Consider the following 17882-nt stretch of genomic DNA (forward strand, 5'->3'; position numbering starts at 1 on the left):
GTTGGCCAGGCTGGTCTCGAACTCCTGATCTCAGGTGAGCCGCCCACCTCGGCCTCCCAAATTGTTGGGATTACAGGTGAGCCACTGTGCCTGGCTGTTCTTTTCTTCTTTACTGGAGAAATTAAATAAACAATAATGGGAAAGGTGCAGTAATGCTGTGATGGATTTGTGGTGGGAAGCTGGTATTATGGGATCAAAGACAGGATTGTTGTAATGTATCTGTTGTGGGGTATATAAAAAAAGGTTCTACTCTTAGAGTCTTCTCCAATCTCTCAAGGAAGAGTCAACAGTTCCAACAATAGACTGGACCTTTATGACAGCAGCAGGCTGTTAAAGCACTTTTGGGCATGGGTTTATTGTTTTATTGGTCACATTGTGCCTGACATCACTCTCATTGTCATAAAATGCCTACAGGTTTGTCGCTTTGTGGGATTCGACTGGATTCTACTCTAAGTATAAAATTGAAGGACGAGCCGCGGAATGTTAAGACTATGGTTAGTTTAAGAGGAAGGAATATGTTAAGCAATGCTCAAAACAAACTTAAAATAGAAATAAGGCAGGTGGGGGTGGGGGACGGGGCAGAGAAGAAAACAAGTTGAGAAAAGATTTTTAAAAAGTGGGAGGAAGGAAGGCCATGGGAATAAGAACTCTGCCTTTAGAGGTGAAAGGCAGAATCCATAGAATGACTGGCTGGACAAAGCCCAAGAGGAAGCCAAACATTTAGATCCCAATCCCACCAGCTAGCTTTGGGGCTTTGGGGAAGTTCCCCACTCACTCTTCTCCGCTCCTCCAAGTTTCCCTATATGTCAAAGAAGCACAAGAATGACCCCCTTTCCAAGGTTGGGAGGAGAAAATGACAAATAGTCTAAGAACACTTTGAGGTGTTAAGAGCAGAGATCATAGGCAGTGTTGTCTGCAGGATTAGTTTGACGTCTCATGGTGCTGTTTACTGATTCTGTTATCTTCCACAATAAAACAAGTGTAGCTTTCTCACTGGGCCCTTGCACAAATAGGAAATGTAATGTGAGAATCTTAGAAGTTTGCAAAACTGCATCATTTAGAGTGTATCACTAGCAATTACCAGGGGCAGATAGCAGAGGCCTTATTATGTATTTCTCTCTTGTGATAAAACTCTAATCTGGCCTATGTTTCATTCTCAAGGACAAAATGTGGCTTATTGTTCACTGCAAGCTTGTTTAAAGGACAGAGATGTTTCTAGGTTGATTCATATTCACTCTTCATCAGGATGAGCACAGAGCGAGAAGCTAGCCACGATGTGCTCCTCATTGCCTAGCTCAGGTAAGACAGCACAGAACAGTTTCAGGATTCAACTGATTCTGTTAGACATTGTAGTTCAACACAGTTGATAGATTGCTATAGACTTAACCAGTTCAACTGAAAAATGTTTACAGAAGTTCATGATTACCTTTTGGAAGTAGGAGTGTTGGTGATGGTGTGGAAGTAATTAATATCTCAGGTAGGAAAGGCATTTAAACTTGAACTTATTTTTTATTTATTTATTTATTTATTTGAGATGGAGTCTCGCTCTTGTGGCCCAGGCTGGAGTGGAGTGCAGTGGCACGATCTCTGCTCACTGCGACCTCTGCCTCCCAGGTTCAAGCGATTCTCCTGCCTCAGCCTCCGAAGTAGCTGGGATCACAGACATACACCATCACACCTGGCTAATTTTTGTATTTTTAGTAGAGACAGGGTTTCACCATGTTGGCCAGGCTGGTCTTGAACTCCTGACCTCAGATGATCCTCCCATCTCGGCCTCCCAAATTGTGGGGATTATAGGCATGAGCCACTGTGCCCGGCCTTTTTTTTTGAACTTTTTTTTAAAAGACAGTGTCTTGGCTGAATGTGGTGGCTCACGCCTCTAATCCCAACACTTTGGGAGGCTGAGGTGGGTAGATCACAAGGTCAGGAGATCAAGACCAGCCTGACCAACATGGTGAAACCCTGTCTCTACTAAAAATACAAAAAATTAGCAGGGCATGGTGGCACACACCTGTAGTCCCAGCTACTAAGGAGGCGGAGGCAGGAAAATTGCTTGAACCCGGGAGGCAGAGGTTGCAGTGAGCCGAGATTGCACCATTGCACTCCAGTCTGTGCAACAGAATGAGACTCTGTCTCAAAAAAAAAAAAAAAAAAAGGAAGAAAGAAAAGAAAGAAAGAAAGAAAGAAAAGACAGTGTCTTGCTCTATCACCCAGGCTGGAGTGCAGTGGCATGATCATGGCTCACTTTAGCCTTGACTTCCCGAGCTCAAGCAATCCTCCTGCCTTAGCCTCCTAAGTAGCTAGGACCACAGGTACATGCCACCTTGCCTGGGTAATTAAATTTTTTTTTAACTATAGAGATGGGGGTCTCCCTATGTTGCCTAGGCTGGTCTCAAACTCCTAGGCTCAAGTGATCTTCCCACCTCAGCCTCCCAAAGTGTTTGGATTACAGGTGTGAGCCACCATGCCTGGCTAAACTATTATTTGCATTTGTCTTATACTGAATGTATTCCCAGGCCATGTTGTTTCTTCAGTTTCTTGTCGGATACCTTTTTCTCGTGTGTAAATATCTCTTCTGGTTTAGAAACAATTTGTTCCTTTTCAGCGAGGATCATCTCCATGTAGCAGGGGGATCTCTCATATGGGTTAATCTGACCATGAGCTCTGTAAATACGGTGTACATCTTGGCTTTGTTCAACTGAATGTGCTCAATGATCCAAGAATCTACATCTAAACCCTGAAGTTCAGCATTGCTCTCTGCATTTTTAAGCACATGCAGCAAAAATTCAACACACTTTCGGGCCACCAACCCTGCGTCCAGCCCCATTGTTTGGCCTGGGCACACATGCCAGCTCCACCTTTGTAATGATGGAAAGGCACACAGTGCCTCTGAAAAGTGACATATTTCAGGTACTTGGTGGTTTTTTGGGTAGGCATACCTTGATGGCCTGCGCAGTTACATGGGTGTTCTTAAAGCGAACATAAAGATTTGAACCCCTTGGTTTGCATGATTTTGTGGAGTCTTCTGGGTCAAGGGATAGGCAAACCATTTTCAGAGATTACCCCAGGCCAAGAGGCTACAGAAAGAGCTTGAATTTTTTCTCGCATTCTGGTACCAACAATAACTATCAAGTAACAAAATAGAGAAAATGGAAGGCATAACAGCCAGCTGGAGGGTTGGATGAGACAGCTTACTGTTTATAGAGTTTGGAGAACTGCATCTGGGCGTAAGGAGACCTGGGCCACGGGGCGCTCCTGCTTCCATGTGCTGGAGGGTATTTGAAGCGGAGGGATAAACCCCAATGCTTCTTCCTGCAGCATCTATTTCATTCAAAGATTAGCAGCCAAAAAGACCTTTGTTTTTAGATTAAAACACATAGGTAGAGGAGTGGGAAGCAAATGCGGCATGAAGTTTGGGAAGAGCCTCCCAAGGCTGTCTGCCTTGGAGGCGAGTGGATTGTGGAGGAGTCAGGTTAGGTGGCTCATCGGGGTGGCTAGCTGGCGGGCTTTCATGGCCTCGTGTTCTCGCTGGGCCTGCCTCCTGGGAGGCATTTCTCATATGTCTCTCTGTTTAACAGGTTTCGCTAAGCGCAGGGGTAGATGCTCCATCCTCTACAAAGGGTTTTCCCGAGTGACTGCCCTTTGACTCATTATCACCTCCTCTCCTTGGCTCTTATCAATTCCCGCCTTGTGCTGTGGGCACATAAGCCCCAGTCTCAAGTTCTCTACTGCTCGATTCTCCTTGAGAGCGCAGTCTGAGTGTTCGTCCCACCTGCCGAGCACTCTGCCTCCATGGAAGCAGGATCTCAATAAACACTGGAAGAAAGAAGAAAAGAATGAGAAGCTGGTAAACCCAACCTGTGGCTAAGGAGGTGACTAATTTTACTTCTTTTTAGAAGTGAAAATCAAGAGAGGGTTTAGCTTAGCTGGGGGGCGGGAGGTGGGGGATGTATTTCCTGAAAGAAGATGAGAGGGAGGAAACTTAAATCTCTCCCTTTAAGATAAATTTCCTGGCAGGGCCCAGTGGCTCATGCCTGTAATCCCAGAGGCGGGCAGATCACCTGGGGTCAGGAGTTGGAGACCAGCCTGGCCAACATGGCGAAACCCGGTCTCTATCAAAAATACAAAAAGTAGCCAGGTGTGGTGGCGGGCGCCTGTAGTCCCAGCTACTCGGTAGGCTGAGGCATGAGAATCGCTTGAACCTGGGAGGCGGAGGTTGCAGTGAGCCAAGATTCCCCCATTGCACTCCAGCCTGGGCGACAGAGTGAGACTCTGTCTCAAAAATAAAATAAAATAAAAAAGATAAATTTCCTGATTACACATTGTGCATGCACACACACAGGGAAGTGCTTCTGAAATACCTGAAACTGAAGATAAACCATTTTGATTGGTGACTCTCTTTTGTCCTTATCTCCTGTCTAAACGGAAGGTGAATTGTGGATTGCTTTAGCTTTGCCTGTTGCCCTTTTCATCAGTAATGCAGGCTAAATAATTATCCTCTTTGCTTTTTCCAGCTGTGTCAGCCCCAGTGTACTTCTGGCAATAAGGAAATGTTAATTGAGAATGAAAATAGAGTCATTAAACCCTTACATTAAATAATTATGGTGTGTTCTTTTAAGGACATCGTCTTATCAATATATAAATATGTTGCAATCAAGTTATCAAACTTGCCCTCTAGTTTCCAAAGAACTGTACTGTGACCCAGGGCCAAATAAGGAGAATCTTAGACTCTTGTGGACATCATGCGTTGATTTTGATGCTTCCCAAGTTTGTGGTGTGTTTGGGATTCTCTAGGGCAGTTAGCTGCATCCAGGCGCTTTATGAGAAGAGTTTAGTAGAGCTGAAGTCAGCACAGTGCAAGTATCAGAAAGGCTCCTGGATATGAATTCCAGTTCTGGCCCTGATATTCTTTGTAGTTTTAAGTCAAACAGGAAAATTTATCTGCATATTTGTTCTCCTATTTAGCAGTAGAGAAGATACTATTTCTCTGTCAAATGTCTTAAAACATGAATACAAAGAAACTTTAGACACAGGGGGTTATTAATAGTGTGTCTGTTGTGTTTCTGTTCATGGGGAGGAGGGGATGTAAATTTCAGTTCTGATTCACAAAAGAGATTTTGCAGAGAATCTTTACAATCATACTTCGGGCTTCCTTTCTCCAGTCTCCTCTGTTCTTTGGATAATCTTACTACCTTTTTGGTCATTCTAAGCACTACATGGATTAGTTCAGTATATAGATTATGGCCGTATAAACCTCATCCTCACTCTTGGCAGATAACCTAACTCTGGTTTTACTGAAAAGATTAAAGCTAATTTGGAAGAATTAAACTCGCCTATTCCTCTCAGTTTCGTGTTGATGTATCTTCATCTCTGTGGCTGCCTCCCAGTTGCAGACAGAGGCAGCCACCTTTCTTCCTCCTCCAGAGCTAACCCTTTCCCTTGTGCCCTTGATGCCCCCCTCCACCTCTTCCTATTACCACTACTTGGCACCACCCACATATTAGGGCTCCCTTGCAACCACTTTCAAACAAGGCCAGGCTTTATTCCATTTTAAAAAGCACACAAGAAAACCAAAATGCTTTTGCCTGACCTTGCTGTCTCTTCTAGTCTATTTATTGCTTTCCTTTTGCAGCAAGACATCTCAATTTCCTCTTTCCTCATAGCCCCTTAGTTCTGCAGTCTAGCTTCCTTTCTCTGTCACTCTATTGAAATTGTGTCCTCAAATGTCACAGTGGTGCCCTTGTAACTTAATCTGAAGAGGGTGGTGTTTTAGCCTCATTCTTCTTATTTTCTCAGCAGCATCGATTTTCTTTCTTTCTGCCTTTTTTCTTTCATCTTCCACTCTGACATAGTTCTCTGGTTTATATTGTTCTGTTTATCTCCTAATTGGGTTTTCTAGACCAGTTCACCGCATAGCATCATGGCTGAGTCCAATTTCTTACATTAGCCTGCCTGTGGCTGAATTTTAACTGCCACGAATTAACTGCATGACCTTTGTCAAGGTAATCTCCCTGTGCCTCAGTTTCTCCAGCCTTAAAATGGACACTATAGTAGGAGTATTAACCTTTGGTTTGATGTAACAATTGAATGAAATAGTCTGTAATATTTATCCCGACATCTGGCACACAGAAGTTTTAATTGAATGTTATCTATTAACATAACAATAAGTGCCTCAATCTTTTGAAAATATAAGTCTTCTTTTTTCCTTTTAGGACATATTTTCTGTATGACCCAATACAGAGCGAGACGATAACTTATTATTGTTAAATAGATTTATGCACATAGTTGGAGAATCCAGGGAAGGAGGGATGATGAGGGAGAGAGGCTCCTAAATTCTACAGGTGCTGTAATTCCCTGGTTTTAATTTTGCTTTGCTTTTTACCGATAGATCATTTTGAGAGCTTAAATCGCTCCTTTCGGGACATATGGTGTTTCTTGAGCAGGAAGGGAGGTCAGCGGTTAAAGCTTGCGTTGTTGGTGCAACAATCAGTCACGATGAGGCTGCTTGGCATGGAACACAGTGTCCCATCCTTAGATTAAATGCACTCTAACAGGATTATGTAAGGAAGAAGGCAGCCAGGGCGGCGGCTCTGTGCAGGGGCCGCCTGGAACCCGTCCATTGAGTCATGCCGCCATCTCGCGGCCGCATGGGGAACGGGCCTTCGCAGGGCGGTTTTGTTTGGTGCAGAGGGAAGGTCCCCAGAATTGCCTTCTGCAGAATTTCTGCAGAAAGTGTCGGCCAGGCTGGCATGAGGGAAGAATGAGGGGAAATCACAGCAAGGAGAAGGAAAAACACCTCAGCATGGCTTGGGGAAGCAAAGGGCGCAAGTGATGCTTGTGCCAGCCTACAATATTCTCGTCGGTTTCATTCCAGAACAAAGCCCTCCCCTGCCCAAATACTCTATACTAACTTTGACTTCCCCTCTTATTTGATTCTCACTTTCCATCACTCTGTGCCGACCCGTTATCCTGAACAGACCCTGCGTCACCTCCTAATTTCCCTTCTTGTATGTTAGGAATTCAGGGCTGGGAAAATTTCGCCGAGTCATCACATTTGGCTACTACCCGGGAAAGCAGCCCTCCCGAGTCAGGAACGGGCTCCAGTTCATCACGTGGCAGCCGCCTGCAGGAGCCGCAGGTAAGGGACACTGTTGGCCGGGGCAGCCCAGATGCAGCGGGAGGCGTCCTGGCTGCACTTGGGTTCCCAAAACCTTTCTGGAATGTCACTCTGGTCACCAGTATCAGAGGGAGTTCGACCTCTAGGGGGTAGGTATTTGGTAATGTTCTCTTTGTAAAACTGAAATGGGCAATGTTGACCAGGAAGCTGATTTTGTTTGCTTTTCACAAACTATGTTAATCGATCAATAGATGAGTTATAGATCATTCTATTGTCAGCAATATAATAGAATGGCAGGGACTCAGGGAAGATACTAACACTTCAAACTGAAATGTCCATGCGGTCTGTCTTCCCTCATTCAGCACACAGGACATTGCTGAGGAGCTGAACCTAGGCTTATAGCACAGTGACTGAAAGGATAGCTTTCAGAGTCCTAAAATCTGCTCTGCCACTATTTGACTTTGAGTTAATTGTTCAACATTACTTTTAGCCCCAGTTTCTTCTTTTCTAAAATGAAGATGATTTTTTAAATATTAATTTTTATTTATTTTTTTGAGACGGGGTCTTGTTCTGTTGCCCAAGCTGGGGTGCAGTGGCGCGATCTCGGCTCACTGCAACCTCTGCCTCCTGGGTTCAAGTGATTCTCCTGCCTCAGCCTCCTGAGTGGCTGGGACTACAGGTGTGCACCACCATGTCTGGCTAATTTTTGTATTTTTAGTAGAGGCGGGGTTTCACCATGTTGCCCAGGCTGGTCTTGATCTCCTGACCTCAAGCAATCTGCCTGCCTCAGCCTCCCAAAATGCTGGGATTTATAGGCATGAGCCACCACACTCAGCCTACTATTGTCATTTGTAAGTTCAGTGTCAGAAGGATTTTTAAGCAATCTAACAGTTTCTTCTGCTCATTTTACAGATGAGGAGATAAAATCAAAGTGTTTTATACTTTTGGCCTTCGTAATATACCTTTTGGCTTCAATAAATAAAAGGATTATTGACCAAAAATCTAGTATTTTGAATCAGAATCATTCAAGTTTGCAAAAGCAGATGGGAGTCAGTGTAAAGCATAAAACAGTCTTCTAAGTTACCCCAAATCCATGTATCTTCAGTAAGATCAGGTAGAAGTACAACATGGCAATGAACACAAGCCCCAGCCGGGGTCTTGAGGTTGGTGAAAACCAGGGGGTCTGCACAAAGCTCACTCAGGAGTATGTTCCAGAGGAAGAAGAATTCGTTGAAGAACGTGTGCAGAGATGAGTAAAACTATAAGCAGAGCTGTGTCTTTGGCTTCCAAATGGCCAGGTGACCTCCTGGTCTTGGTCATACAAAGCTAGGCATGTGTGGTGACCATAGAAACCCACCAGAAAATGTAATTCTCCTAGGAAAGAATGCCTGTCTTACGGGTGAGTGGGCTTGGAGGAGGAGTTAGAACATCCTAAGAAATCTTGGAATCTGTATACTACATTCATTCACAGTGTGTTTAAAACGATCGTCTCTGAGATCCTGTGTTGCAACAGATGAGAATGATCCTTTTGTTTTTGTTGGATTGGGTGTAAAGGACTTAATGTTTTAGAAAGGAGGGAGGCACTGCAGGCAAGAAGGAGGACATGGGGGTGGTGGGAGTTCTTTAAGAAGCTGCAAGTACGAGAAACACAAGGCTCCAGCGAGGGGCCTTGTGACCTTGATTTAACTCCTAATTTGTTTTATTTTTTAAGGAAACTTTTAACTGAAGAATAGCATCCGAGAAAAGTTGCATAAATCATAGACAAACAGCTGCTGTGATTTTAATTTTTTTTTAAAGTGAAATTCAAAGTGCTTCACAAACATATGGTATCAATCTCTTGTTCTCTGCAAAGACACTGACCTCTTTCCCTTTCTCATCCCTCGGCCCCAGCTCCCTCCCTGCCTTCCATGGTTTCTACTACTGCATGGGCTCAGCTTAGCTTTATTTAATTTCCAGGATACAGGTTCTTCTATACCAACAGGCGTATAGCATCACCAGGCACCACATACAAAAAGTGCAATGCTCAGGCCTGACACTCCCTGAGATTCAGATCCAATAATTCTGGGGCAGGCCTGAAGTTTATTATTATTATTATTATTTATTTTTATTTTTTAGAGACAGGATCTTGCTCTGCCAACCCAGCTGGAGTGCAGTGGCGCAATCATGGCTTACGGCAGCCTCAGACTCCTGGGCTCAAGGGATGCTCAGCCTCCCAAAGAGCTGGGATTACAGGTGTGAGCCACTGCACCCACCTCTGGCTTGGAGTTTATAATACGTACCCCGGGGAATTCTGATATAGAAGGTGCAACCAACACTGAGAAATGCTTTACCTTTCCTGCACCCAAGATTGAGATGATCCCTGACAACCTGTAAGATTAAACTACATCACAGTTTTTCTCTTGTGATGGGGAGGCAGAGTTTGCTAGAAGAGGTAATGAGCTCAAGATGGAACTCTGTGAGTTTCTCTAACCACAGATTGAATCTTCCAGGTGGAGCCACTCAGTTCTTATTTACTTTGCCCTGCACGGGGAGCATGACCTTGAGTTCTACTTACGCCTATGAAGGCAAGGCTGGCTGCTTGGTTTCTGAAGGCTGGGGAAGCTGTCTTGGCTGGCTAAAGCCCTTAGCTGTTATGCTAATCTTGCAAGAGAAGTCAAGCAGAAAGAACAGGGTAGCAGGTTTGTTTTCCTACCCAATGGAAAGGAGCTTCAGGCATGATTTTCTTATGCCTTGGAACAGAGATACCAGCTGTTTTATAATGAGGCCCGTGCCCTCCTTGGTGAGTGGGCCCTCAGCTTAAGGGAGTTTTGCTTCTTTTATTTTGATTTTGAAATTTGAGATTTTTTCATTTGAAGGTAATCTTAATGCTATTAAATTCATAAATATGCTAATTTAAATACCCAATCCTATTTATCTAAAATAGACATTGCAAGCATACAAATATCTATTCTCTCCACATGTCAGCACCCATTCAGATCATGGTTTGGAAATGGGAAGAATAGAATTCCCTTAAACTGCAAGTCAGCTGGTGTTTCTTTACTGCTACCGTTAGCAAAATTTATGCAAAACAGTAATTCACAATGGTCTTCTTTATTTGTTAACTCACAAGGAAACACCCTCAAAACTGTATTTTGTTAAAGTGTCTGTTGAGAAATGTGGAAAAACTGAACTATATAAATATTGAAAAGTGAAAAATTCCTTAATTTTTAATTCTTGGAGCCACTACCACAATTTACAGGGCAATATACCTGATGTAATGAAAAGAAAAAGAAAAAAAGCTACAGCAGATAAAAGACCATAGGGATGTTCATCTAGCCAACGCGACATTGCATTACCAATAGCTGCAGTTTTTGCAAACTGTGGCTATGACAGTCCTGAACAAGAAGGGTTTTCTGTTTAAGCTGCAGTAACTTTTCTAGCTATGTATCATCGTTCCTTCTGTGGCAGATTTTTAGTTCCTAATGCATTTGGGACGACTGTTTCAAGGTAACTTGCTGCTTTCCCAAAACTTCTTGTTCTTTCTCCTGCTAAGAACTGTAGCCCTTTTCTGCTGTTTTTATTTTTTATTTTTTTGGAGACAGAGTCTCACTCTATCCCCCATGCTGGAGTGCAGGGGCATGATCTCGGCTCACTGCAACCTCTACCTCCCAGGTTTAAGTGATTATCGTGCCTCAGCCTCCCAAGCAGCTGGGATTACAGGCACCTGCCACCATGCCCAGCTAATTTTTGTATTTTTAGTAGAGACGGGGTTTCACCATGTTGACCAGACTGGTCTCAAACTCCTGACCTCAGGTGATCCACTCACCTCAGCTTCCCAAAGTGCTGGGATTACAGGTGTGAGCCACCATGCCCAGCCTCCTTTTCTGCTGTTTTTAGAACCTTCTGCTACCATATCCACCATTTCCACTACCAGATCCATAACCATCACCATAGGGACTGCCTGAGCTTCTTCCACCAAAACTGCCCCCTTTCATAGGTTCATAATTTGATCGCTGTTTCCAAGATCATTATAGTTCCCACCACCACCGTGGTTACCACCACCAAAATTTCCTCCTTCATTGTAACCATCATATCATCCACCACTGCCACCATATCCACTACCTTGGTTTCCATATCCTGGTCCACCACCACCACGGCCTCCTCTACTATTATGACCAGGATCACCACCCATAGTGGCTACCATCACCTCCAAATCCATTCTATCCACCGTCATCTCCTGCATAACTGTCTCTGCTACCATCACCTTCACCACCATAGCCTCCTTTCCACCAACGTTCCCACCACGGCCAAAATTATCTCCACCACCTCCGAAGTTTCCTCCATGACCAGCCAAGTTGCCAGATCCACTTCCATGACCTCTTTATGACCCAGTAGACTCCATCTCATTTAGAAAGGACGCTTTTTACTTCACAATTATGCCCATTAATGGCGTGGTATATCTGAATAACAATTTCATCAATTGTTTCATGATCATCAAAAGTTACAAGAGCAAATCCTCTCTGTTTTCCAGTCTGCCTGGCTTCCATGACTTTTTTATTTTTATTATTTTTTGAGACAAAGTCTCACTCTGTTACCCAGCTGGAGTACAGTGGCATGATCTCAGCTCACTGCAGTCTCTGCCTCCTGGGTTCAAGCAATTCTCCTGCCTTAACCTTCCGAGTAGCTGGGATTACAGGCACGTGCCACCATGCCCAGCTAATTTTTGTATTTGCAGTAGAGACGGGGTTTCACCATGTTGGTCAGGCTGGTCTCGAACTCCTGAGCTCGAGTCATCTGCCCACCTCAGCCTCCCAAAGTGCTGAAATTACAGGCATGAGCCACCGTGACCGGTTCACAACTTCTGTGGTTTCAATCTTGTCACACTTTTCAAAGGAGTCTCTCAAATTATATTCTTCTGTCTCTTCCTTATTACTTCCTAACAAACATTTTCTTTACTGTTGGATGGGCACCAGGCTTTACAGAACCCTCTCTAGAAACAGCTGTCTTTGGTTCCACTATATGCCCGTCAACCTTGTGTGGTTGAGCACACTTTGCTGCACGAGCCTAAGTCACAAAACCAAGGCCCCCGAGATGTTTTGTTTGGGAGTTTCTCCTTACCACACAATTTGTGGATGTGCCCCATTCCTCAAAATGGTCTCTTAAACGGTCCTCTGTAGTTTCAAAGCTCAGGTCACCAAGAACCAGTTTTCTCAACTGCCCTGATTCCCACAGGTCATGGCTCTCCTCCCCGCCGCCACCTTCACTGGCTGCAGGGGCAGATGGTGATGGCCCGAGTTGGGCTGGGGGCAGTCGGGTGACAGCTTTATCTCCACTTTGAGTGTTTTTTTTTTTATTTGAAGGTAATCTTAATGCTATTAAAATTCACAAATATGCTAATAAATAACCAATCCTATTTGTCTAAAGTAAGATTGTGTTCAACCCCTCGTTCAACATGGGACAGGAGTTTTGCGTCTTTTAAGCTCCCTGTACCCATTGTCAAGCACCTGTCGGCTCTGATCCGGAGCACCTGACCTGAGAATCATTAGGTTCTATTGAAACATAAAGTCGTTAAAAGAAAAGCCCCTGAAAGAAACAACCAAGGGTGTTTTTTGACTCTATGTGAATTTTAAATTTTTAAATTTTATTTTAGTTTCAGGGGTACACGTGTGGGTTTGTTATAAAGGCAAATTGTGTGTTGCGGGGGTTCGAAGTACGGATTGTTTTGTCCCTCGGGTGATAAGCATGGTACCCAACAGGCAGTTTTTCCATCTTCACCCTCCTCCCACCCTCCACCGTCAAGTAGGCTCTGGTGTCTGTTGCCTTCTTTGTGTCCACAGGTATTCAACGCTTAGCTCCCACTTATAAGTGAGAACATGTGGTACTTGTTTTTCTGTTTCTGTATTAGTTTGCTTAGGATAATGACCTCCAGCTCCGTCCTTAATGTGAATTTTAAAATCCCTTTATTCTGGAGAGAAGCAACACCGTACTGCTGTGGTTTCTTTCTTTTAATGCAGTGGTTCTCCAAGTGTGGTCGCCAAACCAGCCACATCCCAGTGTCACCTGGGAGCTTGTTAGAAATAGAAATTATTAGGCCCTGCTGCCGATGCACAAAATCAGAAACTTTGGGGCCTGGGCCTGGGAATCTGTGTTTTAACAAGTCTGCTGGGTGATTCTGATGCACACTGAAGTGTGAGAACCACTGGTTTAATGAGGAAGCCTGTGGGAATACCTTCAATCAAACAGAGAGAATCTCGGTTCAGCCAGGTAACTGATGGAAAGAGAAACTCTTGCTAATTGGTGGGGGTGCAATTTTCTGGGGTTTTATTTTGGTTCCCCATTGCAGTGATGAGAAGATTCCTGTTGGCCAGATATGAAGGAGATATAGGTCCTGGAAGTTAGGCGGTGAGGGAGTGTTTTCATGGACCTCTCCAGAATGGAGCAAATCCACCTGGGGTTTCATGGACCAAATCCACCCAGGAAGCAAGGATGGCAGAGAAACTGAGTCCCCATGCACCTCCAGATCAAGTGAGTCAAATGTTCCAAAGTACAGCTGTTGAAAAGGGTCAGGTTGCATCAGAGAGGAGTGTGTCTTGGTTTGGCCAGGACATTTCCAGCTTTAGCACTGAAAGTCCCATGTCCCTAGAAGCTCCCCAGCCCTGAGAAAACCAAGGCAGTTGGTCACTGGTCACCGTAGTTCAGTGACTGCCTGCTGGAATTACTTGGTGGGCTTTAAAAAATATTGATGCCTGGCTCTCCCTCCAGAGATAATGGTAGACTTAGTCTGGATATTTAGAAGTTCCTCAGGTGATCCTAATGTAGCCAGGGTTAAGAACGGCTGCAGCTGCTTGCCTGCCATTTCTCCTATTAAAAAAAATAAAACACAAAACACACACAGGTCAATGGTTCTAATGCAGTTGGACCCCTACCATATATTATATACAAAAATTAACTCAAAATGGATCAATGACCTAAATAGAAATGTGAAAACTATAAAACGCTTAAAAGAACATATAGGGGTAAATCTTCATGACCTTAGATGTGGCAATAGATTCATAGATTTAACACTAAAAGCATGAGTAAAAACAACAAAAATAGACAAATTGGACTTCATTGAAAATAAAAACTTTTGTGCACAATGGACATTATCCAGAAAGTGAAAAGACAGCCCACAGAATGGGAGAAAATATTTGTAAATCATATGTCTGGTAATAGTCTCGTATTCAGAATATATAAAGAATTCCTACAATTCAGAAAAAGACAAATAACCCAACTGACAATGAGCAAAGGATTTGAATGGAAATTTCTCCAAAGAAGATATATAAATCACCAACAAGCACACGAAAAGATGCTTAGCCTCATTAGTCATTAGGGGAATGCAAATAAAAACCACAAAGGACAGACCACTTCATACCTACTAAGATGGATCTAGTAATAATAACAATAATAATGGAAAATAAAAGTTGGTAAGGATGTGGAGAAATTGGAACCCTCATACGTTGCTCATGGGAACGTAAAATGGTGTAACCACTGTGGAAAACAGTTTGGTGGTTCTTCAAAAAGTTAAACATAGAATTACCATATGATGGCCAGGCTTGGTGGCTAACGCCTGTAATCCTGACACTTTGGGAGGCTGAGGTAGGTGGATCACTTGAGGTCAGGAATTCAAGACCAGCCTGGCCAACATGGTGAAACCCTATGTCTTCTAAAAATACAAAAGTTATCCAGGCATGGTGGTGTGCACCTGTAATCCCAGCAACTCAGGAGGCTGAGGCAAGAGAATCCCTTGAACCAAGGAGGCAGAGGTTGCAGTGAGCTACTGCACTCCAGCCTGGGAGACTCTGTCTCAAAAAAAAAAAAAAGAATTACCACATGAATTCTTTTTCATGTGGTAATTAAAATTCTTTTTCATGTGGCCATAAAAAAGAATGAAATACTGATACATGCCACAACATGGATGAACCTTGAAAACAATATAGTAAGAAAAAGAAGCCAGTTATAAATGATCACAATAATGTATGAGTCCATATATGTGAAATATTCAGAATAGGCAAATCCATCAAGACAGAAGGCAGATTAACATTGCCTGAGGCTGGGGAAGGATGGAATAGGGAACGAATGCCTAATGGGTGCAGGGTTTTGTTTTGGGGTGATGAAAAAGTTTTAGTATTAGACAGAGGTGGTGGTTGCAGAACATTGTTTAAATGGCTAATTGTATGTTACATGGATTTCACCTAAATTAAAAGAAAATCATCAGGTTACTCATACCTACAAAGTACAATTGAAATCAAGCTCTTTAGAAGTCAGAGTCCTCCACAGCTGGCCTTTAACTAGCCTCTGTAGCCTATCTTCTGCCTCTCTCCTACTATGTTAATTGTTACTGCTACCATCACCATGTACTGCATGGGATCCCGTTGACTCCCAGTGTGTCATATACGCTCTGCCTCTGCTTCCAAGCTGACCAGTGTGCTTTGGGAAGTCTCCACCAGCTTTTCCAGCTCGTGGTCCTCTCTCGACTCCAGTGGCTCTTAACTTTATGCCCTACACATGTATACATATGCAACAAACCTGCACGTTGTGCACATGTACCCTAGAACTTAAAGTATAAAAACAAACAAACAAAAAACAACTTTATGCCTTTACCACTCAGAGCATAGTACCTGCTTGGAATCCCCTGGGAGCTTGGAAGAAAGGCGGAATCTTGAGTTCCCGCTGCAGACACACTGAACAAGATCTTCAAATTATTTTAGTGCACATTAATGTTTGAGAAGTGCTGGTTTGTACTAGTTGGCCCCAAGTCAGGCTGTGGATCAGAATCACTTGGTAAGCTACGTTTATGTATATTATATTCAATAATACATGCACATGGTAAAATTACAAGCTGTACATATACAAAAAAGGTAAAAAAAGTAAGTTCCCCTCCAATTTCAGTTCCTCGGATTTCCAGCCCAGAGGCCATCTCTCTTAATGTTTCTTGTGTATTTTTCCTCCTTCTATGCATATGCAAGCATATATGTACATATGTATTTCCTGCCCTCATTTTGATTTTACACAAGTGGTAACATACTGTACACATGGATTTGCACTTTTCACTCAACAGTATATCATGGAGATTATTTTAGCACATGTTGATCTGCCCAATATTCTTCTTAGTGATTGCCTAGCAGTCATTGTAAAGTTGTATAGTTGTAATATATGTAATTTATTTATGTTCAAACCATTGGCTGGGCACAGTGGCTCAAGCCTATAATCCCAACACTTTGGGAGGCTGAGGCAGAAGGATTGCATGAGCCCAGGAGTTTGAGACAAGACTGGACAAAGTAAAAAAAAAAAAAATTAATTGGGTGTGGTGGCATGCACCTGTGGCCTCAGCCACTCAGAGGCTGTGGCGGGGGGATTGCTTGACCTGGGAGGTTGAAGCTGCAGTGAACTGTGTTCCTGCCACTGCACTCCAGCCTGGGAGACAGAGCAAAACCCTGTCTCGAACCCCTGCCCCACTCCCCCTTCCCCTGCCCAAACCATTAAAGAACACAATATGGTTTATTACAGTGCTATGGTGGCTATCCTTTGTGTATATCTTTGAACATATGATGTGCTAATATCTATAGGATTAAAGAATTGCCAATTACATGTGCTTTAAAGTGGTAAGAGATAGTGCCAAATCCTCTCTAAAAACAGGTACCGATTCACATTCTTGGAGAACTTTTTTTTTTTTTTTTTTTTTTTTTATTATACTTTAGGGTTTTAGGGTACATGTGCACAATGTGCAGTTTTGTTACATATGTATCCATGTGCCATGTGAGAACTTTTAAAAACACAAAATTTGAGGCTACTCTGTATTTCAATTCATGAGAACTCTGTGGGCAGAGCCTGGGAATCTCCATTTTACTTCTTTGGTGAGAGTGATAAATCTGCAGAATGGAGTGGGGAACTAGAGGGCAGATCCCCCTTGACCCCCAAGCTGCTATTCCTCTTGGGCTGCCTTGGGTTGCTATTTATCTATTTGACTGTTCAATCTCCTCATCACGGTGGAAGGTTCCTAAAGACAGGCCTCGGGATTGCTGCCTCTTTATATTCTTACCCCAGTACAATGCATTGTACAACAATGTTTGTTGATAATGAGTGTCTGTGGCTCATGTGATTTTTTTTTTTCTTTTTTTAGTTCCATGGACCAAAGACAGAGGGGAATCCTGGGCCAGCCCCTTTCCACCCCTACTTCCCAGCCCAAGCAGAAAAGGACATCAATAATATGTTTCTTTTCCAAGGTCTGACACAAAATATTATGAACAAATTTCTCCTCCCAGCAGCTGTTTTGTAAGATGTATGTTTGCTTGGTCTGCGGTTAGTTAGGCCTGCTCCACTGAAGTTCCTTCTGTAAAAACTTTGATGACAGTTCTTTTAACATGGAAAGGATGTTTACAGGATGACAGGAAGATTAGTTGAGAATAATTTAACTTGCTGTTAACTTAATAAACAAATACGGAATGAGGCCGGGTGTGGTGGCTCATGCCTGTAATCCCAGCACTTTGGGAGACTGAGGCAGGTGGATCACTTGAGCTCAGGAGTTCTAGACCAGCCAGCAACATGGCAAAACCCTGTCTCTACCAAAAACACAAAAATTAGCTGGGCATGGTGGCATGCACCTGTAGTCCCAGCTACTCAGGGCTGAGGTGGGAGGATCGCTTGAGCCCAGGAAGTAGGGGTTGCAGCGAGTTGAGATTGTGCCACTGCACTGCAGCCTGGGTGACAGAGTGAGATGCTGTCTTAAATTTAAAAAAAAAAAAAAAAA

At 43.4% G+C, this 17882-nt stretch overlaps 1 protein-coding gene and 1 pseudogene across 7 annotated transcripts in view; one reads left to right on the forward strand and one right to left on the reverse strand.

The window, feature by feature from the left end:
- Window positions 1-1218: 1218 nt before the first annotated feature.
- The window catches only part of MRO (maestro), a 30241-nt gene continuing 13577 nt past the window's right edge, over window positions 1219-17882 (forward strand). Inside the window, exons 1-3 of one of the 7 annotated variants that reach the window (XM_063643600.1) lie at window positions 1219-1299; window positions 7017-7138; window positions 17256-17358. In XM_063643600.1, coding sequence (XP_063499670.1) covers window positions 17260-17358 — 99 coding nt within the window. In that variant the 5' untranslated portion in view covers window positions 1219-1299; window positions 7017-7138; window positions 17256-17259. The other 6 variants (XM_055299022.2, XM_055298981.2, XM_055299012.2 and 3 more) reach the window with 6 other exon arrangements.
- On the reverse strand, window positions 2496-3050 carry LOC129488204 (large ribosomal subunit protein uL22-like; annotated as a pseudogene).

This window comes from Symphalangus syndactylus, chromosome 1 (assembly GCF_028878055.3).
Source record: "Symphalangus syndactylus isolate Jambi chromosome 1, NHGRI_mSymSyn1-v2.1_pri, whole genome shotgun sequence".
NCBI lineage: Eukaryota > Metazoa > Chordata > Mammalia > Primates > Hylobatidae > Symphalangus > Symphalangus syndactylus.